This window comes from Oncorhynchus mykiss, chromosome 6 (assembly GCF_057628025.1).
Source record: "Oncorhynchus mykiss isolate SJ-2025 chromosome 6, ASM5762802v1, whole genome shotgun sequence".
Classification (NCBI taxonomy): domain Eukaryota; kingdom Metazoa; phylum Chordata; class Actinopteri; order Salmoniformes; family Salmonidae; genus Oncorhynchus; species Oncorhynchus mykiss.
Window position 1 is genome coordinate 31,684,437 of NC_143027.1, and position 20,028 is coordinate 31,704,464.

Here is a 20,028-nt window from a genome sequence, read left to right on the forward strand (position 1 = left end):
CAGCGCACATCATACGTTCAGCCGTGACAGCCTGCATTCTCTCCAAAAAAGATCTGGCAGTTACAGCGCACATCATACGTTCAGCCGTGACAGCCTGCATTCTCTCCAACAAAGATCTGGCAGTTACAGCGCACATCATACGTTCAGCCGTGACAGCCTGCATTCTCTCCAAAAAAGATCTGGCAGTTACAGCGCACATCATACGTTCAGCCGTGACAGCCTGCATTCTCTCCAAAAAAGATCTGGCAGTTACAGCGCACATCATACGTTCAGCCGTGACAGCCTGCATTCTCTCCAACAAAGATCTGGCAGTTACAGCGCACATCATACGTTCAGCCGTGACAGCCTGCATTCTCTCCAACAAAGATCTGGCAGTTACAGCGCACATCATACGTTCAGCCGTGACAGCCTGCATTCTCTCCAACAAAGATCTGGCAGTTACAGCGCACATCATACGTTCAGCCGTGACAGCCTGCATTCTCTCCAACAAAGATCTGGCAGTTACAGCGCACATCATACGTTCAGCCGTGACAGCCTGCATTCTCTCCAACAAAGATCTGGCAGTTACAGCGCACATCATACGTTCAGCCGTGACAGCCTGCATTCTCTCCAACAAAGATCTGGCAGTTACAGCGCACATCATACGTTCAGCCGTGACAGCCTGCATTCTCTCCAACAAAGATCTGGCAGTTACAGCGCACATCATACGTTCAGCCGTGACAGCCTGCATTCTCTCCAACAAAGATCTGGCAGTTACAGCGCACATCATACGTTCAGCCGTGACAGCCTGCATTCTCTCCAACAAAGATCTGGCAGTTACAGCGCACATCATACGTTCAGCCGTGACAGCCTGCATTCTCTCCAAAAAAGATCTGGCAGTTACAGCGCACATCACACGTTCAGCCGTGACAGCCTGCATTCTCTCCAAAAAAGATCTGGCAGTTACAGCGCACATCACACGTTCAGCCGTGACAGCCTGCATTCTCTCCAAAAAAGATCTGGCAGTTACAGCGCACATCACACGTTCAGCCGTGACAGCCTGCATTCTCTCCAACAAGGGTGTAGGGAGCCGGTCTGTTTGTGATGTCAGCTTAGGTGTTATGAAGAAACGTATAACATTCTTCCAACAGAATTCTCTCCATGACCTTGAGTTGGTGGAGCTTTGTTGAGTCTCTAATATGTTCAACCATGTTTCATCAGTTATTTCAATGTTAAGTTCCTCCTCCCATTTCTGTTTAATATAGTTTGTAGATAGTTTCTTTGAGGATTGAATACCCAAGTTTCTTTGAGGATTGAATACCCAAGTTTCTTTGAGGATTGAATACCCAAGTTTCTTTGAGGATTGAATACCCAAGTTTCTTTGAGGATTGAATACCCAAGTTTCTTTGAGGATTGAATACCCAAGTTTCTTATTTATACACACACACACACACACACACACACACACACACACACACACACACACACACACACACACACACACACACACAGCTCAAAAAAATAAAGGGAACACTTAAACACAATGTAACTCCAAGTCAATCACACTTCTGTGAAATCAAACTGTCCACTTAGGAAGCAACACTGATTGTGTTATGAGGGCCCGATGTCCACAGGTGGGGGTTGTGCTTACAGCCCAACACCGTGCAGGACGTTTGGCATTTGCCAGAGAACACCAAGATTGGAAAATTCGCCACTGGCGCCCTGTGCTCTTCACAGATTAAAACAGGTTCACACTGAGCACATGACAGACGTGACAGTCTGGAGACGCCGTGGAGAACGTTCTGCTGCCTGCAACATCCTCCAGCATGACCGGTTTGGCGGTGGGTCAGTCATGGTGTGGGGTGGCATTTCTTTGGGGGGGCCGCACAGCCCTCCATGTGCTCGCCAGAGGTAGCCTGACTGCCATTAGGTACCGAGATGAGAACCTCAGACCCCTTGTGAGACCATATGCTGGTGCGGTTGGCCCTGGGTTCCTCCTAATGCAAGACAATGCTAGACCTCATGTGGCTGGAGTGTGTCAGCAGTTCCTGCAAGAGGAAGGCATTGATGCTATGGACTGGCCCGCCCATTCCCCAGACCTGAATCCAATTGAGCACATCTGGGACATCATGTCTCGCTCCATCCACCAACGCCACGTTGCACCACAGACAGTTCAGGAGTTGGCGGATGCTTTAGTCCAGGTCTGGGAGGAGATCCCTCAGGAGACCATCCGCCACCTCATCAGGAGCATGCCCAGGCGTTGTAGGGAGGTCATACAGGCACGTGGAGGCCACACACACTACCGAGCCTCATTTTGACTTGTTTTAAGGACATTACATCAAAGTTGGATCAGCCTGTAGTGTGGTTTTACACTTTAAATTTTGAGTGTGACTCCAAATCCAGACCTCCCTGGGTTGATAAATTTGATTTCCATTGATCATTTCTGTGTGATTTTGTTGTCAGCACATTCAACTATGTAAAGAAAAAAGTATTTAATAAGAATATTTCATTCATTCAGATCTAGGATGTGTTATTTTAGTGTTCCCTTTATTTTTTTGAGCAGTATACACACACACAAGACTATAAAATATATATATATATATATATATATAGTCTTGCGAGCCTCTTAACTGTTTGAGGTTGTGGACAGGTGTCTTTTATACTGACAACAAGTTCAAACAGGTGCCATTAATACAGGTAATGAGTGGAGGACAGAGGAGCCTCTTAAATAAGTTACAAGTCTGAGAGCCAGAAATCTTGCTCGTTTGTAGGTGACCAAATACTTATTTTCCACCATAATTTGCAAATAAATTCATTAAAAATCCTACAATGTGATTTTCATCTTTTTAAGTGGGAGAACTTGCACAATTGGTGGCTGACTAAATACTTTTTTGCCCCACTGTATACATAGTCTTGCGAGTGTGCATAGTGTCTGTAGAACTTTTAGGATCCGAGGGCCCATGCCAAATCTTTTCAGCCTCCTGAGGGGGAAGAGGCGCTGCCGTGCCCTCTTCATGACTGTGCGGATGTGTGTGGACCATGTTAATTAAGTCCTTAGTAAGCCTACAAACAAGGGTTGTCAAATTATTTTAGCCTTAAATGTCAATTATCTAAATGTGTGAACTTTCATATTGGCATATTGTAGCTTAGAACCTATTTTACAGCTGAGGTTTTTGTGTTGTGTCCAACATCAGTTGAGACAGCATGTTCTTTAATAAAGGGTGGGCATCATGTTTGGCTGATAAATGTACTAAAATGGGAATAAACATTTCAACATTCAAATGTTTTTTAGATAATTGACGTTAAAAAAGGTAAAACAATTATATTATTTTTGTAAAAAAAAATACAAAATATATATATATATATATATATTCAAGAAATGATCAAATAGCTTTTAAAATGACAAACAGTTGATCTTTTGCAGCGATGAGGACATGGATGTCTCATGGTATGGGATGCAAAATGGGTCAACTTTGAGCACCTCTATCTCCTGCATGTTTTAGCATTCAGCTCTAAAATCACTGACCACTTCTTCCATGGGCAAACATATGGAAAGTCGTTTAAATCAAAAGGGATGCTGTCAAAACGTGATTGAATTCAAATGTACTTACCCAATAATACAAGCGAGTGAATGAATCTTGACTAATCAGATTCGAGGGATTTGATCAATCGTGGCGCTATCCATGGTGCTGAATCAAGACTACTAGGCCTATTCACTTGTTTGTTTAGCGGAGAATCGGATATGTTCCCTGTGACAAGGTCACCACAATAAGCGGGTTGGGCCGACCAACCAGTGCTCCCGCACATTGGCTAACCGGGCTATCTGCATTGTGTCCCGCCACCCACCAACTCATCTTTTACGCTACTGCTACTCTGTTCATCATATATGCATAGTCACTTTAACCATATCTACATACTACCTCAAATCAGCCTGACTAACCGATGTCTGTATGTAGCCTCGCTACTTTTATAGCCTCGCTACTGTATATAGCCTGTCTTTTTACTGTTTTATTTCTTTACTTACCTATTGTTCACCTAATACCTTTTTTGCACTATTGGTTAGAGCCTGTAAGTAAGCATTTCACTGTAAGGTCTACCTACACCTGTTGTATTCAGCACACGTGACAAATAAACGTTGATTTGGTTATCATAAAGTAAAAACAGCAACAATCTTCGGAAATTCCCCTGATAGCCAGGTGCAAGGGGAGCGAAAAGGGCCAACAAGCTGGCTGACATCTTTCAGTCAAAGCTACGCTAAAACTAAATGTCGTTTTCACTAGGTTGTAGAGTAATAACCTCAATATTTTAGGCCTTCATATAAACTAGGCTACAACAAGAAACCTTTGGAGTCTAGTCCATATTTCTCCATTGACTGTGGTATAATCATTTTCGCTGGTATTATATGCCTTTAAATAGCATTTCCTTTATTAACGGGAATACCGAGATGGTACCAGGACGGTAGCAATTTTCTCCAAACAATTGTTCTTGGGAAAATACTCAAACCTAGTCAGTGGTGCTCACCCCTACAATCTCTTCCTTGCGGGGGTCGATGACGCGGATGGTCTTGTCCTTGCAGGCGGTGCAGATGAGGCTGCCGTTGCGGTTCCAGCAGGCGCTGAAGATGACGTCAGGGTGCATGTCCTCCAACTGGATCATGGCCTCGCCCGTCCCCACGTTCCAGATGATGACCAGGTTGTCACAGCCTGAGTAGAGAGGAACACACACATTTAATATACACACATTAATATACACGTACTACACAATAGAAAAAGGACAACGCCAAATAGCACTGTTTTGACAAGATAATACCATCTACAAGTCGTAGCTCATTCTGGTTTTGTTTCGACATGGAGGATAAAAACAGGGTAAACGGTCATTTTAAAGTCAATGAGGACAGATGTGCGTTGATCAGGCATCTCAGTGTTTAGGGGAAATGACGCAAGCTCACAGCAGGTTGCCACTTCTCTCATAGCGAGGAGAAGATTAAGGGGGGCAGAGAGCACAGAGGCTGAACCAGAACTATAAATGATAACATGTAAGATGTCCACCTCACACAAGCCACCCAGTCACGACATGTTACGAGAAGGGTTTTAAAATGGACAGGAGGACGCCACTCACCCGCACTGAGCAGGACGTTGCGTGCCGTGGGGTGCCATGTGATGATGCCAACCCTTTTGGAGTGTCCCTCCAGGACCACCACAGGCTCAGACAAGCCGGTAACCAGCCCGTTCTCAGGGATCTGCCACACCTGCAGACAGACACGGGTCAAAGGTCAGGACCAGGACATAGCTAGGGTCATCATAGGATCATTATACTGATGTCTGCAGTTTCCCCTGCTGTTAGCCTGTGTCAGGAAGATCTAAACTGCAGGAACACAGAAAGCAGTACATTCACATGAACCGACTTGTCTTTTAGATTGGCATCACTGTGACATGAAGTCAGTAGATCACATTTACAACCAAGAGACTGAAGGGGGAAACAGAGACCCAAGGTTACTCATCATTCTGACGTTTTCAAATCAAAGTTTATTGGTCATGTACACAGATTTGCAGATGTTATTGCAGGTGCAGCGAAATGCTTGTGTTTCAAGCGCCAACAGTGCAGTAATAATACCTAGCCACACACACACAAATCTAAAAAGTTAAAATAAAGAAATATCAGAAAGAACAATACCAGAATATATAAATATAATGGTGTGTGTAGACAGTCTATGAATAGAAAAGGTGTGTATAGCAGTAGTTATATAGGATGAGCCATGACTACAACACAGTACATACATATAAAGTGGGTAAAATAAATGTGACCCGTGTTCAATGACTCGATGTACATAATGAAGCAGTCTATAAGGTTCAGGGCAGAGTACTGGGTGGTAGGCAGCTAGAACAGTGACTAAAGTTCAGGGCAGGGTACTGGGCGGAGGCCAGCTAGTGGTGACTAACAGTCTGATGGCTTGGAAATAGAAGCGGTCTCTTGGTCCCAGTTTTGATGTAGAGTATCATCGTTCTAGAATGGTAGCGGGGTGAACAGGCCGTGGCTGAGGTCCTTAATGATCTTCTTGGCCTTCCTGTGACACTGGTGCTGTAGATGTCCTGGAGGGCAGGGAGTGTGCCCCTGATGATGCGTTGGGCTGACCGTACCACCCTCTGGAGAGCCTTGCGTTTGCGGACAGTGCCATACCAGGTGGTGATTACAACCCATAGGATGTTCTCAATGCTACATCTGTTGAAGTACGTGAGGGTCTTAGGGGCCAAGACACATTTCTTTGGCCTTCTGAGGATGAAGGGGCGCTGTTGCACTTCACCACACTGTCTCTGTGAAGGGACCATTTCAGGTCCAGTGATGTGCACGGCGACAGACTTGAGGCTTGTGACCCGCTCCACTGTGGCCCCGTCGATGTGGATGGGGGTGTGCTCTCTCTCTGTGTTGTCGCCTGTAGTCCACGATCAGTTCCTTTGTTTTGTTGGATGTTGAGAGAGATGGGTATGGTCCTGAACTAGCATCTCAAAGTACTTCATGATGACAAAAGTGAGTGCTACCTTTTATGTACATATAGTGAGTAGCTTACTTCCTAGTGAGAATACAGCCAGTAGCCTACGCAAATATGGTAAACATTGCAGAATCAAAAAATGTACCTACGGAAATTAAGACTGAAGTTTAAAAAGTCTTTATCTCTACGAACCCTGACAGCAGTAGACTGAGACAGTAGTCACACCGCTACACTATCAGAGCTCCTACTCTAGCTGCAATAGGTTACTATGGAAACAGAAATCTCAACAGAAAAACAGTTCATCACAGCACTTAATCTAAAGTCAACATTACTTTTAGAGAACCTATTCAGAGTGCATTTATAGCCGCAATCTAAAATGTTCTGAAGAAAGGAACCTGCGGCGGTTCAACTTCTGTAAATACACGGAACACCGCATCTATTCACAGACGGAGGTCTGTTTCTGCCGTTCAGAGAGTTGCATGGGGAAGCCAATGCCTACAGGTGGGGAAGTGATAGAAGAATACCTAAGAACATAGCACACACTCTGATCACTGCCATTCACAGCCCAAATAAGGACATATAGTATAGCACCAGCCTCAAACAAGTTAGTGACCTCAGCCCTATAAAAAGGCTAAATCATTCCCCAAGTCTCTCTCTGGGTCTAATCTAATCCAGACTAGAGTGCAAGCCCTGCCTGCACGTACCCTTCGCTACCCTTCCACCATCTAATTCTGCACCCATCCCTATGCTATCAGTGTCTGGCCTTTCACAATCAAAACCGGTCCTCTGTCAGTTGGAGTCGGTGAGAGGGTGTATACACTGTACATATGCAGGTAAAGTGTAAACAAACATTATTGTACTACACCGAGAGGAACAGTCTCTGCAGAGGCGTGACCGTAAACCTTACCATGACCGTGCAGTCCTCCGAGCCGCTGGCGATGACCTGGTCATTGTGGGGGCACCAGTCGATGTCCAGTACAGGGCCTGTGTGACCACACACTGTGGGGTAGGCCTTGTCAATGCGGCCCGACTGTGGAGAACACACACAGAGGCATGAGATTAAAACACCAGAAACACTGAGGTGTATGATCAGTGGTGATCTGAGGAACCAACCTGACCTCAGCTGAACTGGAACCATGAAATCACAGGGTGAGAGTGACCAATCAGAGACTATGTACAAACCAATAGACACTCCAATCACACAGAAATACAGAGAGACAGAATTCACATTCTCCCTCTTAGAAAATGTAGTTTCCCCATCATTCAATCCTTGGGCAGAATCATTGTTAGACAAATACACCTGTGGCATAGCCTGAGAAGGGGGAGACTGAATTCTCAACCTCCACAAAAGAGAGGGGGAGAAAGAGATGGCGCAGATGTGAAGAAACCATGCATAGCCCTGTGACTGTTGCTGTGTGAAGGAGGCCAGTGACTGAGGCGAGGAAAACAGGAATACCCCTCCAACCAAAAGAGAAGGCGCTCTATCAGGTACAAACCAGACATTTTGACTAGGGCTGGGCATTGCCAGGGACCTCACGATACGATCACGATACTTAGGTGCCAATATGTAGTGATTCTCACGGTCGCTGCCCACGGAATTAGCACCTTTCCCTATGTTGCTATGTGCATACTAGCAAAGTTATCCAGCATATTGGGATTAAGAACAATGTGGCAGAGGCAGCAGAAGAAACGAGGAAAAAGCCCTTAGCCTAATTGTATTAGAAAATTGAGTGCATTTATTTATTTAGTGATGTTTGCATTGTTCAAAATGGTCTGAAAAAAATATTGTAATCAAACAGCTACTGTTTGGCACATAATACTCAACACTTGCTCATATACCCTTCTTTTTATTGATCTCCAGTACTTTGCACAACTAAGTGAACTGTCTTCCACAGTTCTGAATTTCACTTTCCCACCTGAGCAACCAGTAAACATTCCCCCGTTTCAAGTTTTTTTCCCCACATCCTCCACATCCATTTGCTGTCGACATTACCGTTTTCATGGTTTATTATAACCAATTTATTGATGCGATTATGATAAGGCCTGACCTATAGCCTATTGGTCACATGCATGCAATGTTTACATGTTTCACATAAAGAGAGCAAGGGTTGAGGGAATTGGCCATGTTTTTCGTAAAACAAATGAGAGATTTCGGTAACAAAACTTTTCAATCAGAAACAAGAAACCAAAAATCGCCAAATTGATGATGCCGCTGCAGCACGGACAGCGCAATAAACATTTGCTTTTCTCTGGTGCCTTTTTTTCTGCAGTAGGGAGGAGAGCGAGACAACATGCACCAGTCACAAAGGCACAGCCTTTTTTTTTTTTTTTTTTTAAACAGTGTGGCCATTCTTGATTAATTTGTGTGTATATTAATTATTTACATCAAACAAAGTGTGCTTAAATCAGACAGGCTCAGTACATATGTAGTTGATTTTATTGAAACACTTAGGGTGTGGGTCTATAGTGCACTCGGAAAGTATTCAGACCCCTCGACTTACTCCACTGTTACGTTACAGTCTTATTCTAAAATGGGTTAAATTGTCCCCCCCTCAATCTACACACAATACACCATAATGAAAACAAAAGCAGTTTAGACATTTTTGCAAATATCACAAGTATTCAGACCCTTGACTCAGTACTTTGTTGAAGCACCCTTTGCAGCGATTACAGCGTTGATTCTTCTAGGGTGTGACGCTACAATATTATGGCACACCCATATTTGGGGAGCTTCTCCCATTCTTCTCCGCAGATCCTCAAGCTCTGTCAGGTTGGATGGGGAGCGTCGCTGCACAGCTATTTTCAGGTCTCTCCAGAGATGTTCGATCAGGTTCAAGTCTGGGCTATGGCTAGGCCACTCAATGACATTCAGAGACTTGTCGCGAAGCCACTCCTGCGTCGTCTTGGCTGTGTGCTTAGTGTCGTTGTCCTGTTGGAAGGTGAAACTTAGCCCCAAGTCTGAGGTCCTGAGCAGGTTTTCATCAAGGATCTCTCTGTACTTTGCTCCGTTCATCTTTCCCTCGATACGGACTAGTCTTCCAGTCCCTGCCACTGAAAAACCTCCTGCTGCCACCACGCTTCACTGTAGGGATGGTGCCAGGTTTCAGATGTGACGCTTGGCATTCAGGCCAAAGAGTTCAATCTTGGTTTCATCAGACCACAGAATCTTGTTTCTCATGGTCTGAGTGTCTTCAGACACCTTTTGGCAAACTCCAAGCGGGCTGTCATGTGCCTTTTACTGAGGAGTGGCATCCGTCTGGCCACTTTACCATAAAGGCCTGATTAGTGGAGTGCTGCTGAGATGGTTCTCCCATCTCCACAAAGGAACTCTGGAGCTCTATCGGAGTGACCATCGGGTTCTTGGTCACCTCCCTGACCAAGGCCCTTCTCCGATTGCCCAGTTCGGCCAGCTCCAGAAAAGAGTCTTGGTAATTCCATACTTCCATTTAAGGATGGAGGCCACTGTGTTCTTGGGGACCTTCAATGCTGCATACATTTTTAAGTACCCTTCCCCAGATCTATGCCCTGACACAATCCTGTCTCAAAGCACTACAGACAATTCCTGCACTGTCAACTGTGGGACCTTATATAGACAGGTGTGTGCCTTTCCAAATCATGTCCATCAATTGAATTTACCACAGGTGGACTCCAATCAAGTTGTAGAAACATCTCAAGGATGATCAATGGAAACAGGATAAACATGTTCTCATTTTCAAGTCTCATAGCAAAATTATTTTTTTTGGTAAGATTTCTAAAAACCTGTTTTTGCTTTGTCATTATGGGGTAGTGTGTAAATTGGTGAGGACTTAAACAAATATATCCCATTTTAGAATTAGGTTGTAACATAAAATGTGGAAAAAGGGCTCTGAATACTTTCCGGAGGCACTGTATATGGAACATTTTGTTTAAATTTAGAACAATTCGATTGGTCTAAAGAACAGGACGACTCTCGGTTGAACAATGTTTATTTTTAGTTGGGAACAGCCCTAAAATGAAGGCATGTTGTTGGTAATAACATCCTCACAGACATGCCAGCAGATGCTTAGTTTCTGCTCTTTAAAATGAAACCCTGAGATAACCTTGAATCTGAGCCCTTATATAACACCCTTATACAACAGGCCAGATGACCAGAAATAACCAGCTGTCATACAACAAAAGGAGCCAGACAAACGGAAGGCTTTCCTGGCCACCCAGCTGACTTTAACTACATCAGCCTAGCCTGGGAGGGCGGGTTCTATCTTGACCTCTGACCCCAAGTGATTGGAGGATCAGGTGCTCTCCACAGTGTGAAGTCTGAGTAACGTGAGCTCTGAAAATGCTGTGGAGGTTAGGGTTGGATTTGGGAGACTGACATGCCTGTTTGTAGAATCCCCAGCTGGACCACCATAGGGCCTGACAGTCAGATGATGTCACTGAGGCAGAGGGAGCCCTGCTGTAATGGCGGCAGCCCTAATTAAAGTATAATGGATTTGCCTCATGAATATCACTCACTGCCCACAGCCATTCCAGCACCATGACAACAATGATTTCAGAGGGGCTAAATATAAGCGCTACATATTCACGGGACGAGAGGAGCTTTCCAGTTCTCTGTAGACAGACAATCCTTACAGGCCCTGTTTTTAGTTACATACTAGAGCCTTTAGTTTTTCATCAAAACTCAAGACGAATGTTTAGAATGACCATTCAGATAACTTAAGTGTGTGAAGTCAAAACACAACCAGATTCAAGTATGAAGAAGCTCTGTCCTCGTGGAGATGTACTAGAGGCGTACGTAGACAGAGAGAGGTTACAAACAATGAGTGGGCAGTCTAGGCCCTATGTCTAAATGCTTGTGTAATAGCAGGCAGTAGACTGGCCACTAGGACTCAGACAGCCATTCCATACCAGGATATGAGTCAGTATGTTGTCGGAGGACTCCCCCATCCTTTCCCTGCCTACTGTGCCACTGAGGAAAACAAAGGACTGGCCAGTTCAACTCTGCTGCTCACATGTCACAATACAGTCCTGTTGCTTAGCAATATCAACATGACTGACTCACTGTCCGATTTGGCAAGGACTAGATTATATGACACTGGGTAGTTGTTTTGTTAAACTGGCCTATATAAATAAATAAATAAATAAATATATTAACTCCGTTAGTCACAGGAATTATTAATGTTTCTCAAATAAAGGAACCATACGAGCCTATTAGGTTAAAACCTGATTACAAGTGGTCAGTGAGTCACAGTAGTTCAACCACTAATTTTGAGAAAGGGGTTTCATGTTGGGAGTGCCAGAGATGGACATAATGGGGACAAATCACCGAGTCCATAGATGACGGACAGTCCTCCCGACAGCTCAGACTCCCTCACAACATCACCTGACTGACAGAGTTGGGCTATGACACATACTCAAACTCCAAGCTCAGTGACCAAAGTCCAGTCTACGGGAGTTTGCTATACGTGCGTCAAAAATGACAAGACCTCGTCCATGACTCCATGCCCCACCTTGTCCAGAGAACACTCCCGGAAATACTAAGCTCCTGTTCTGGGCCTGTGAGTAACATGCTGACTAGACCGGGAAACGCGCGTCTAGACGCAGTCAGGACACGCAGGTTGAACTTTCAAAACGAACTCTGAACCAACTAGATTCATTTGGGGACTGGTCGAAACATGAAACCTGCTGATGCTAGCTAATTTGTCCTGGGATAAACATTTGGTTGTTATTATATCAAATGTACAAGGTCATTTTTTTCTGGAACTTCATTCGAATTTTGACCCATTGAGACACAAAATCGTGTGTTCCCTACTCTGACAATCCACAGATAAAAAGGTAAACCAAGTTAGTATCTAATAATCTCTCCTTCTTTGGACTTCATATGGCAGTTGCCAACCAACTTTAGGACCTCAGTTCATCTTTCTAAATCACCCACGTGGGTATATGCGCCTAAAAACCAACGAGGAGATGAGGCGGGACTAAGCGTATCAAGCAGACTCTCGTTGACACGCATGGGCAGTTTGGATGAAATTGAACAACGTGTACATTTATTGTGCAACACTCACGCACGCAACGCGGGCGGTGTGGTCAGCATGTCAGGGATAAGCTTCTCTGAATACTTAGCCAGAGAGGAAGGAAGACAAGCAGAGCAGGGAGGGAGTCGGTTGTGGAGTCAGAGAAAGGTTGGCATGGTTCCAAGCAAAGTGGCCCATATTGCAGCAGTGGCCTTAAAGTGTGTGTGTGTGGGGGGGGGGGGGGGGGGGGGGGGGGGCTGTAAGCAGCAGGATGTGCAGCAACAAAAGCCAGAACTCCGTGTGGAGGGACGTAGGCTGCTGGGGGGTGGGGGGGAAAGGGCTGTCTCAACCTCTATCAGCAGAGGACCAGGAGTCACAGAGGGATATAGGCCTATACAAGGACACTGCTCAGTACATCCATTTCTTCTTTCCTGCTTAGGCCTTGCCCAGGTAGACAATATGACGTAGATGCAGAAAGTAAACAGCACAGTGGGTCATTCATGTCGAGCTGCAGGTTTCTAGTAGTTTATTTGACCTTCATTTTAGCACAGAACCCCAATTGAGACAAATGTCTCATTTTTGCAAGGGAGCCCTGCAGTTGCCAGTAGACCTGAATGTTTATTTACAGGGACAAAGGTATGGAGATGGCAGACTATGACCTGGGTGTGTGCAGTAGATTGGCCTATATGTGCTGACTGTGAATGACAAAACACTGCTATATTATTCAGTAGTATCCAATAAGTGCTGTAGTTCTGCCTGCCTGGCTCACTGGTATTTCCTGCTTAAAATAGTTGTGTTGTGTCCTCTAGGTGCCTGCCTGGTCCACAGACCCCAGAGAGATTAAGGCTGTGCCCCAAATGGCACCCTATTCCCTATAGTGCACAACTTGTTTTGACCAGAGCCCTTTGGGCCCTAGATATGGGATAGGGTGCCATGTGCACAGGGTCTGGGGAGAACATCACCACTCTACTCCAGACTCATATTCCTCAGAACATTTCACATCTGGCTGTTAGACATCTCACACCCTTGTTCAAATTATACACTTTTGTCAACACTCTTTTGTTGCTCTTTACCAACAAAAAAAACACCAGTCCAGTACAGGCTCTCACCCAACCAACATACTCTACATGGTTGGCTTGTGAAGAGAGGACATAAGCAGTGATGGCAGCCCTGTGTGTTCGGTCTCTGAGTGTACTAGAGTGTGAGTTAGCCGGGCCAAACTTGCTCTAGGACTGCAGTAGGCCTGTTACCACCACAGGTGGTCCCCCGGTTCAGAGGGTTGCTTGCAGGCCTGTTACCGTCCCCAGTTCCCAGGGTTGCTTGCAGGCCTGTTACCGTCCCCGGTTCACAGGGTTGCTTGCAGGCCTGTTACCGTCCCCCGGTTCACAGGGTTGCTTGCAGGCCTGTTTCCACCACAGTTCACAGGGTTGCTTGCAGGCCTGTTTCCACCACAGTTCACAGGGTTGCTTGCAGGCCTGTTACCCTCCCCCCGGGTTCACAGGGCTGCCGACAGTGCCGTCCAGCGGGCCTGAGAGCCTGTCATTCCAGACATTCCCCACCTCAGCCACAGGCAGCTCTGGTATGGCTGTGACTAATGAGAGCAAGAGGGTCCAGCGGTGTTAATCTTGTTTGTGTCTGCTATACACAATAAGGAATTCCACGGTCCGAGGGAAGTACATGAGGATCTCGCTTCAAGCCTGAATATATATTATTTGATAGCGTTGTGATTATCTACATAAGACTGGAACGCCTGTGTACGGTGAGGTCACGGATGGTTAGGAAAGAACTGGCAATCAACAGATCACAGCCAAAAATGTTTCAACATTTCTAAGGCAGGTACAGGCACCACCATGCAGCCTTTTTTGATAACAGTACATACACGTAGGCTATCTTACTCTTTAGACCACGACTGTTCAACGCATAATGAAAAACAGGCTTACATTAAACAAATCAATCTTTTACATTCTAAGTACTACTCAAGTAGTTTGTTTTTTTAGGTATCTGTACTTCACGATTTATATTTTTGACAACTTTGTACTTTTTACTCCATACATTTTCCTCTGACACCCAAAAGTACTCGCTACATTTTGATTGTTTAGCAGGATGGGAAAATTGTCAGATTTACAAACGTATCAAGAGAACATCCCTGGTCATCTCTACTGTGTCTGATCTGGCCGACTCACTAAACACATGCTTCATCTGAAAGTTATGTCTGAAGGTGAGAGCGTGCCCCTGGCTATCCGTAAATACAACAAAAAAAATGGCTCCGTCTGGTTTGCTTAATATAAGGATTTGGAAACTATTTACACTTAAGTATATTTAAAACCAAATACTTTTACTCAAGCAGTATTTTACTGGGTGACTCACTTTTACTTGAGTCCTTTTCCATTACGTTATCTTTACTTATACTCAACTATGACATTTGGATACTTTTTCCACCACTGCTAAATTCAGGTTAACACCGGTAACTACGCTACATTATCATTGAGATAATAAGGAGCAGTAGGAGGACTGGCCTGTGGCAACCTACCTTGGCAGGTACAGTATCAAAGACACAGCCAGCCCTGAATCGTATTACACTGTCATAATATTTACCCCCATGTCATCCAGTAACCACAGGAACTATGTGGAACTGGAAACAGTCCGGAGAAAAAAGGTACAAGGTCAGAACTTGCCAAAGTTGAAGTTAAGGTGAGTGGATAGGCGCTGAAGAAGTAGAGAGAATAGTGCTCTAAGCTAGAGACCAGGCAGTTGTAAGAATCCCTACATGTAGGAACACAGTGAACAGATAGTTACTTGGCGCAGCCCCTTTACATGCCTGCCTGTTAAAGTGACATCACATAACACGTCCACGACACAAGGAGCACAAAGAGTTACTCCTGAGATAGACCAAACCTGCAGAGCAAGGAATGGTTAGACAAGACCGCTGATCATCATCTCCATGGCAACCAGCCCGGTGGGAGAGACAGGAGACAGGGAAGGAGTGTGGTTCATGTAGACGAGGTGGGAGTGGAGATATTTGACAGCCTGTTGAGTAGAACAGGGCTGAATAGCAGTCAATCTTGATGCGAAATTGAGGCAACCCATTAAATAAAGCCTAGGCTAGATTGAATTAAGCATTCAAGACTAATCTCAGTCCCTAACGGTCTACACGTGTTTTGATGTTAATGACCAGAACACCCAGGGACCTGGACTAGACTCTGTGCTGTATAATATCCTGTGAGAAAACGTGTGTCAAGCAAGCAGACCAGTTGCATAGCAACAAGTGAAGCTGCACAAAATGTGCTTGAACCTCATAAGAACCTTTTTTTTAATGGACAATGAATGACAGAAATAACACTTTCAATACCTAAATCAAAGCGGCGTCACGCACAAGCGCATCCTTACAAGCAGAACGTGACGCGTGTAAAAGCACTCCTATAGAGCATGCTTCCCTCAGAGCACCATGGTTATTTTTACTTTTCCACTTCCCGTTGTGAGTTTATGGCCTTGAAAGCACAGCTGCAGCCCAGTCAGACCCCAGGCTGGTCTCCATGATTTACTGCAGCACAGAGGGGAGGGTACAGTACAGTCAGACTGGACACCACGGTTGGGCCCTCTCTCTGCTCTGACTAAATGGCTGGAAGTCTGCTCCAGCTTTAACACAGTAATGGAGGGGTAAAGCAGAGGACAGCTGGCCAGGCATGAGTGACGGCAGGGTAGGAGCCAAGACCAACATGTGGTTGCCCAGTCCCAGTCAGGTTGGGAGAGAGCCTGCAGGTACACAGAGGGAGTGCGAGAGAGAAAGAAACTGGACATCTATTGCTCATAGTAAGTGTTTGTCATAGAGATCAAGAGGAACGACTCCTGGACCCACCATTCTTACAAAGCCCACTAACAAAAATGTTTATAGTAGTGGTCACGAACCGGTCGATTGCGACTGGTTGATCTTTAAGGCATGCCTAGTTGATCACCTACCGCTTTTGGCGGTACCGCTGCTAGGTGCACTTGATTCAGAAGTCCTGTGCACCGGGTAGGCAAACAAACTGTTCCCATTTTGAACCATACTTCTTATGGCTTTGGGGCAGTATTGAGTAACTTGGATTAATAAGGTGCCCAGAGTAAACTGCTACTCAGGCCTAGAAGCTAAGATATGCATATTATTAGTATATTTGGATAGAAAACACAAGTCTCTAAAACTGTTTGAATGTCTATGAGTGTAACAGAACTCATATGGCAGGCAAAAACCTGAGAAAGAATCCAACCAGGAAGTGGGAAATCTGAAGTTTGTCGTTAACTCTTTGCCTATCCAAGATTGTGTAAATTTGGTCCGATTGCACTTCCTACGGCTTCCACTAGATGTCAACAGTCTTCAGAGGCTTCTACTGTGAAGGAGGAGAGAATGAGAGCTGAATGAGTAAGAGGTCTGGTAGAGTGCCATGAGCTCATTCAGGAGTGCTCCCGTGAGAGGTAGCTGCGTTACATTGCATTTCTAAAGACAAAAGAAATCTCCGGTTGAAACATTGAAGATTTGTTAAAAACATCCTAAAGATTGATTCTATACATCGTTTGACATGTTTCTACGAACTGTAATGGAATTTGACTTTGTCTGGCCTGCACGTCGTGAATTTGGATTTGTGAACTAAAGGCGCGAACAAAAAGGAGGTATTTGGACATAAATGGACTTTATTGAACAAAAACATTTATTGAGGAACTGGGATTCCTGGGAGTGCATTCTGATGAAGATCAAAGTTCTGTGAATATTTATAATTATATTTCTGACTTCTGTTGACTCCACAACATGGCGGATATCTGTATGGCTTGTTTTGGTCTCTGAGCACTGTACTCAGATTATAGCATGGTGTGCTTTTTCGGTAAAGCTTTTTTGAAATCTGACACAGCAGTTGCATTAAGGAGAAGTTTATCTAAAGTTCCATGCATAACTCTTGTATCTTTTATGAATGTTTATTATGAGTATTTCTGTAAATTCATGTGGCTCTCTGCAAAATCACTATGTTTTGGAAGCAAAACATTACTGAACGTAACACGCCAATGTAAACTGAGATTTTTGGATATAAATATTAACTTTATCGAACAAAACATACATGCATTGTGTAACATGAAGTCCTATGAGTGTCATCTGATGAAGATCATCAAAGGTTAGTGATTCATTTTATCTCGATTTCTGATTTCTGTGACTCCTCTCTTTGGCTGGAAAAATGGCTGTGTTTTTCTGTGACTAGGTACTGACCTAACATAATCAGATGGTGTGCTTTCGTTGTAAAGCCTTTTTGAAATCGGACACTGGTGGGATTAACAAAAAGTATATTTAAAATGGTGTATAATACTTGTATGTTTGAGGAATTTTAAATATGAGATGTTTGAATTTGGCGCCCTGCACTTTCACTGGCTGTTGTCATATCGATCCCGTTAACAGGATCTCAGCCTTAAGAAATTAAATTTGTCTGAAAAGACCAACTCTGCCTACACGGTGGACCGGGAGATGTGGCTAAATCGAGAGCGCCTACTGCACTGGCCAATTGGATAGCTCAAATCCCCGAGCCTACCTACAGTTTCCACGACCCTGGCCACAGCAAATTTTGATTCTGGCCTCCGTGAGATTTCTTAATTTTTAAACCCATGACCAGAGAAGCTAAGAGCTGTTTTTACGAGTGAGTTCATGTCCATGTTATATTCAGCATGGGCACTGTTTTTACGAGTGAGTTCATGTCCATGTTATATTCAGCATGATCACTGTTTTTATTCAACACTACTACAAAATATAACACGCTTCTCTACTTGCAATGAATGAGTAGCCAAGTGTATCGATAGCCCTGTGTTTTTAATATTAGCAGCTTGTTCTGCCTATTTTAAGATCGAGGAGTATTTGGTCAAAGTATCTGGTCAAAGGAACAATGTGAAATTGTGCCCGAGGCAGATGCTACTTGAGTTCCACCATCAGGTGGAAGACTGTGTCCCCTCGCTCTGGTCTGTCTCACCGGAGGAAAGGAGAGAGCATGGACCAAGAGAGACAGACCCTTCTGCTGCTCTCACCCTCTCTCCACTGAGACTAATGCCATATTCAAAACAACTGGGAACTCTGAAATCTCCGACTTCCCATTTCAGTGCGTTAAAAACATGTATTTTTGAACTCCCAGTTTTTAACTGCCATCCAATTCAGAAACTCTTACAAATAATAAAAATTTGCAACAAGCAAGCATAGTCCTAAACCTTCGATTAGAAAACCAATGACGCTAATAGTGTCCCTGATAACCAACAGAACATGGCAATGAGACACCACTTGATTCAAGAATCTCTCATCTAGGCCCCCCCTTACCTCTCCAGACTATCCCTGAAATCACAGAGAACTGGCAATGCTAGCAGCCAATTGAAAGGCAGGGAGGAAATGGTCCTGGAAGGAAGTCAGGCGGGGAGCAGTGAATGGCCATATATGGTTAAATCTGCAGTCAGCAGGACAGCGGCAGCAGTGGTGACAGCAGTAGCAGAATATGGATCCTGGAATAAAGATTGAGCAGCAGACCCTTATAATACCACCCTTTGCGTGCGCATGTGCGTGTGTGAAAAAGTACTTATTTGTGTGAGCACAGTCCACACACCCAGGGATTTCTGATGCTAAAAGATTGAGGATTGGTCCAAACAGAACATGGTCAAATATGAGTGTTTGAACCACTGGTTTAGAACATGAGCCCATATTGTAGTTTTAGCCCAAAAGATCGACAGATTAAACCTATTGCCTCAATACGTCTGAATAACTGTCTTTTAACACAAGTACACAAAATAGCCAGTCACCAAAAATAATTCAACAAGTTCCTGCTTGACTGAATCAAAATGAGGGATTCCAAGGCTTGGGAATATAAATCAGAACTTGTGGTTCATTGAGATATATCCCCTCTCCTCCAGAGTAGGGCCCGGCAGATTGAGAGGAATAAGCAGGAATGTCTCGCTGCACAGTTCCTACAGCATTCAGTCGCCCACTGCTTCCTCCACATGGAAATGAGGGAATAAATGACAGAGCGTCAGGCGCAGAGGCAGAAAGGAGGAGATTGAAAGCATGAGGGTTGAAGACCACATGCGTTTAGTCAGACACGTCCCCCATCTGTCCTAACAGGAGACAATGCAGCCAAAGAGGCAGGCAGCAACAAGGAGGTGCTAAGTCAACCTGGCCTGCCACAGGATCCCCCTCCTACACACAGAACCACAAGACAGAAACATACGGCAGACCCAGCCCATCCCGGCGCTAGACTGACCAATAGCACAGGCCCCAGCCCAAGTCACAGGCCAAACCCCATCACCGTCGGGCCTCACACACAGCCTCGCTCCACAAGCTCAAGCACAGGCTAACGTGTCCGAGCACACTCACACTTAGGACAATAGGCAAAGTGCCAGGAAAGTACTGGGTGTGAATCTAAAAGCCCATTAATCAAAGCTCAAACCTAAAGTTAATTGGAGGGTTGCTGTGGTTCTTCTGACTTACCACCAACAATACTGGATGTGGATGTAGAACATATGAAGAGCCACAAAGTGCATTTCAGAAGGGTCATACTCTGGGGGTTGGATCCCCCCCCCCCCCCG

The 20,028-nt window shown here is 44.8% G+C and overlaps 1 protein-coding gene across 5 annotated transcripts in view; it reads right to left on the minus strand.

Annotated features, from left to right (window-relative positions):
• Positions 1 to 20,028, minus strand: part of LOC110525740 (coronin-1C-A) — a 75,701-nt gene that overhangs the window by 9,552 nt on the left and 46,121 nt on the right. For all 5 annotated transcript variants that reach the window (XM_021606140.3, XM_021606142.3, XM_090237657.1 and 2 more), the window contains 3 exons: positions 7,374 to 7,496; positions 5,098 to 5,227; positions 4,501 to 4,682 (listed from right to left, as the gene is read on the minus strand). In XM_021606140.3, the coding sequence (XP_021461815.3) occupies positions 4,501 to 4,682; positions 5,098 to 5,227; positions 7,374 to 7,496 (435 nt within the window). The remainder of the gene's footprint in view (positions 1 to 4,500; positions 4,683 to 5,097; positions 5,228 to 7,373; positions 7,497 to 20,028) is intronic.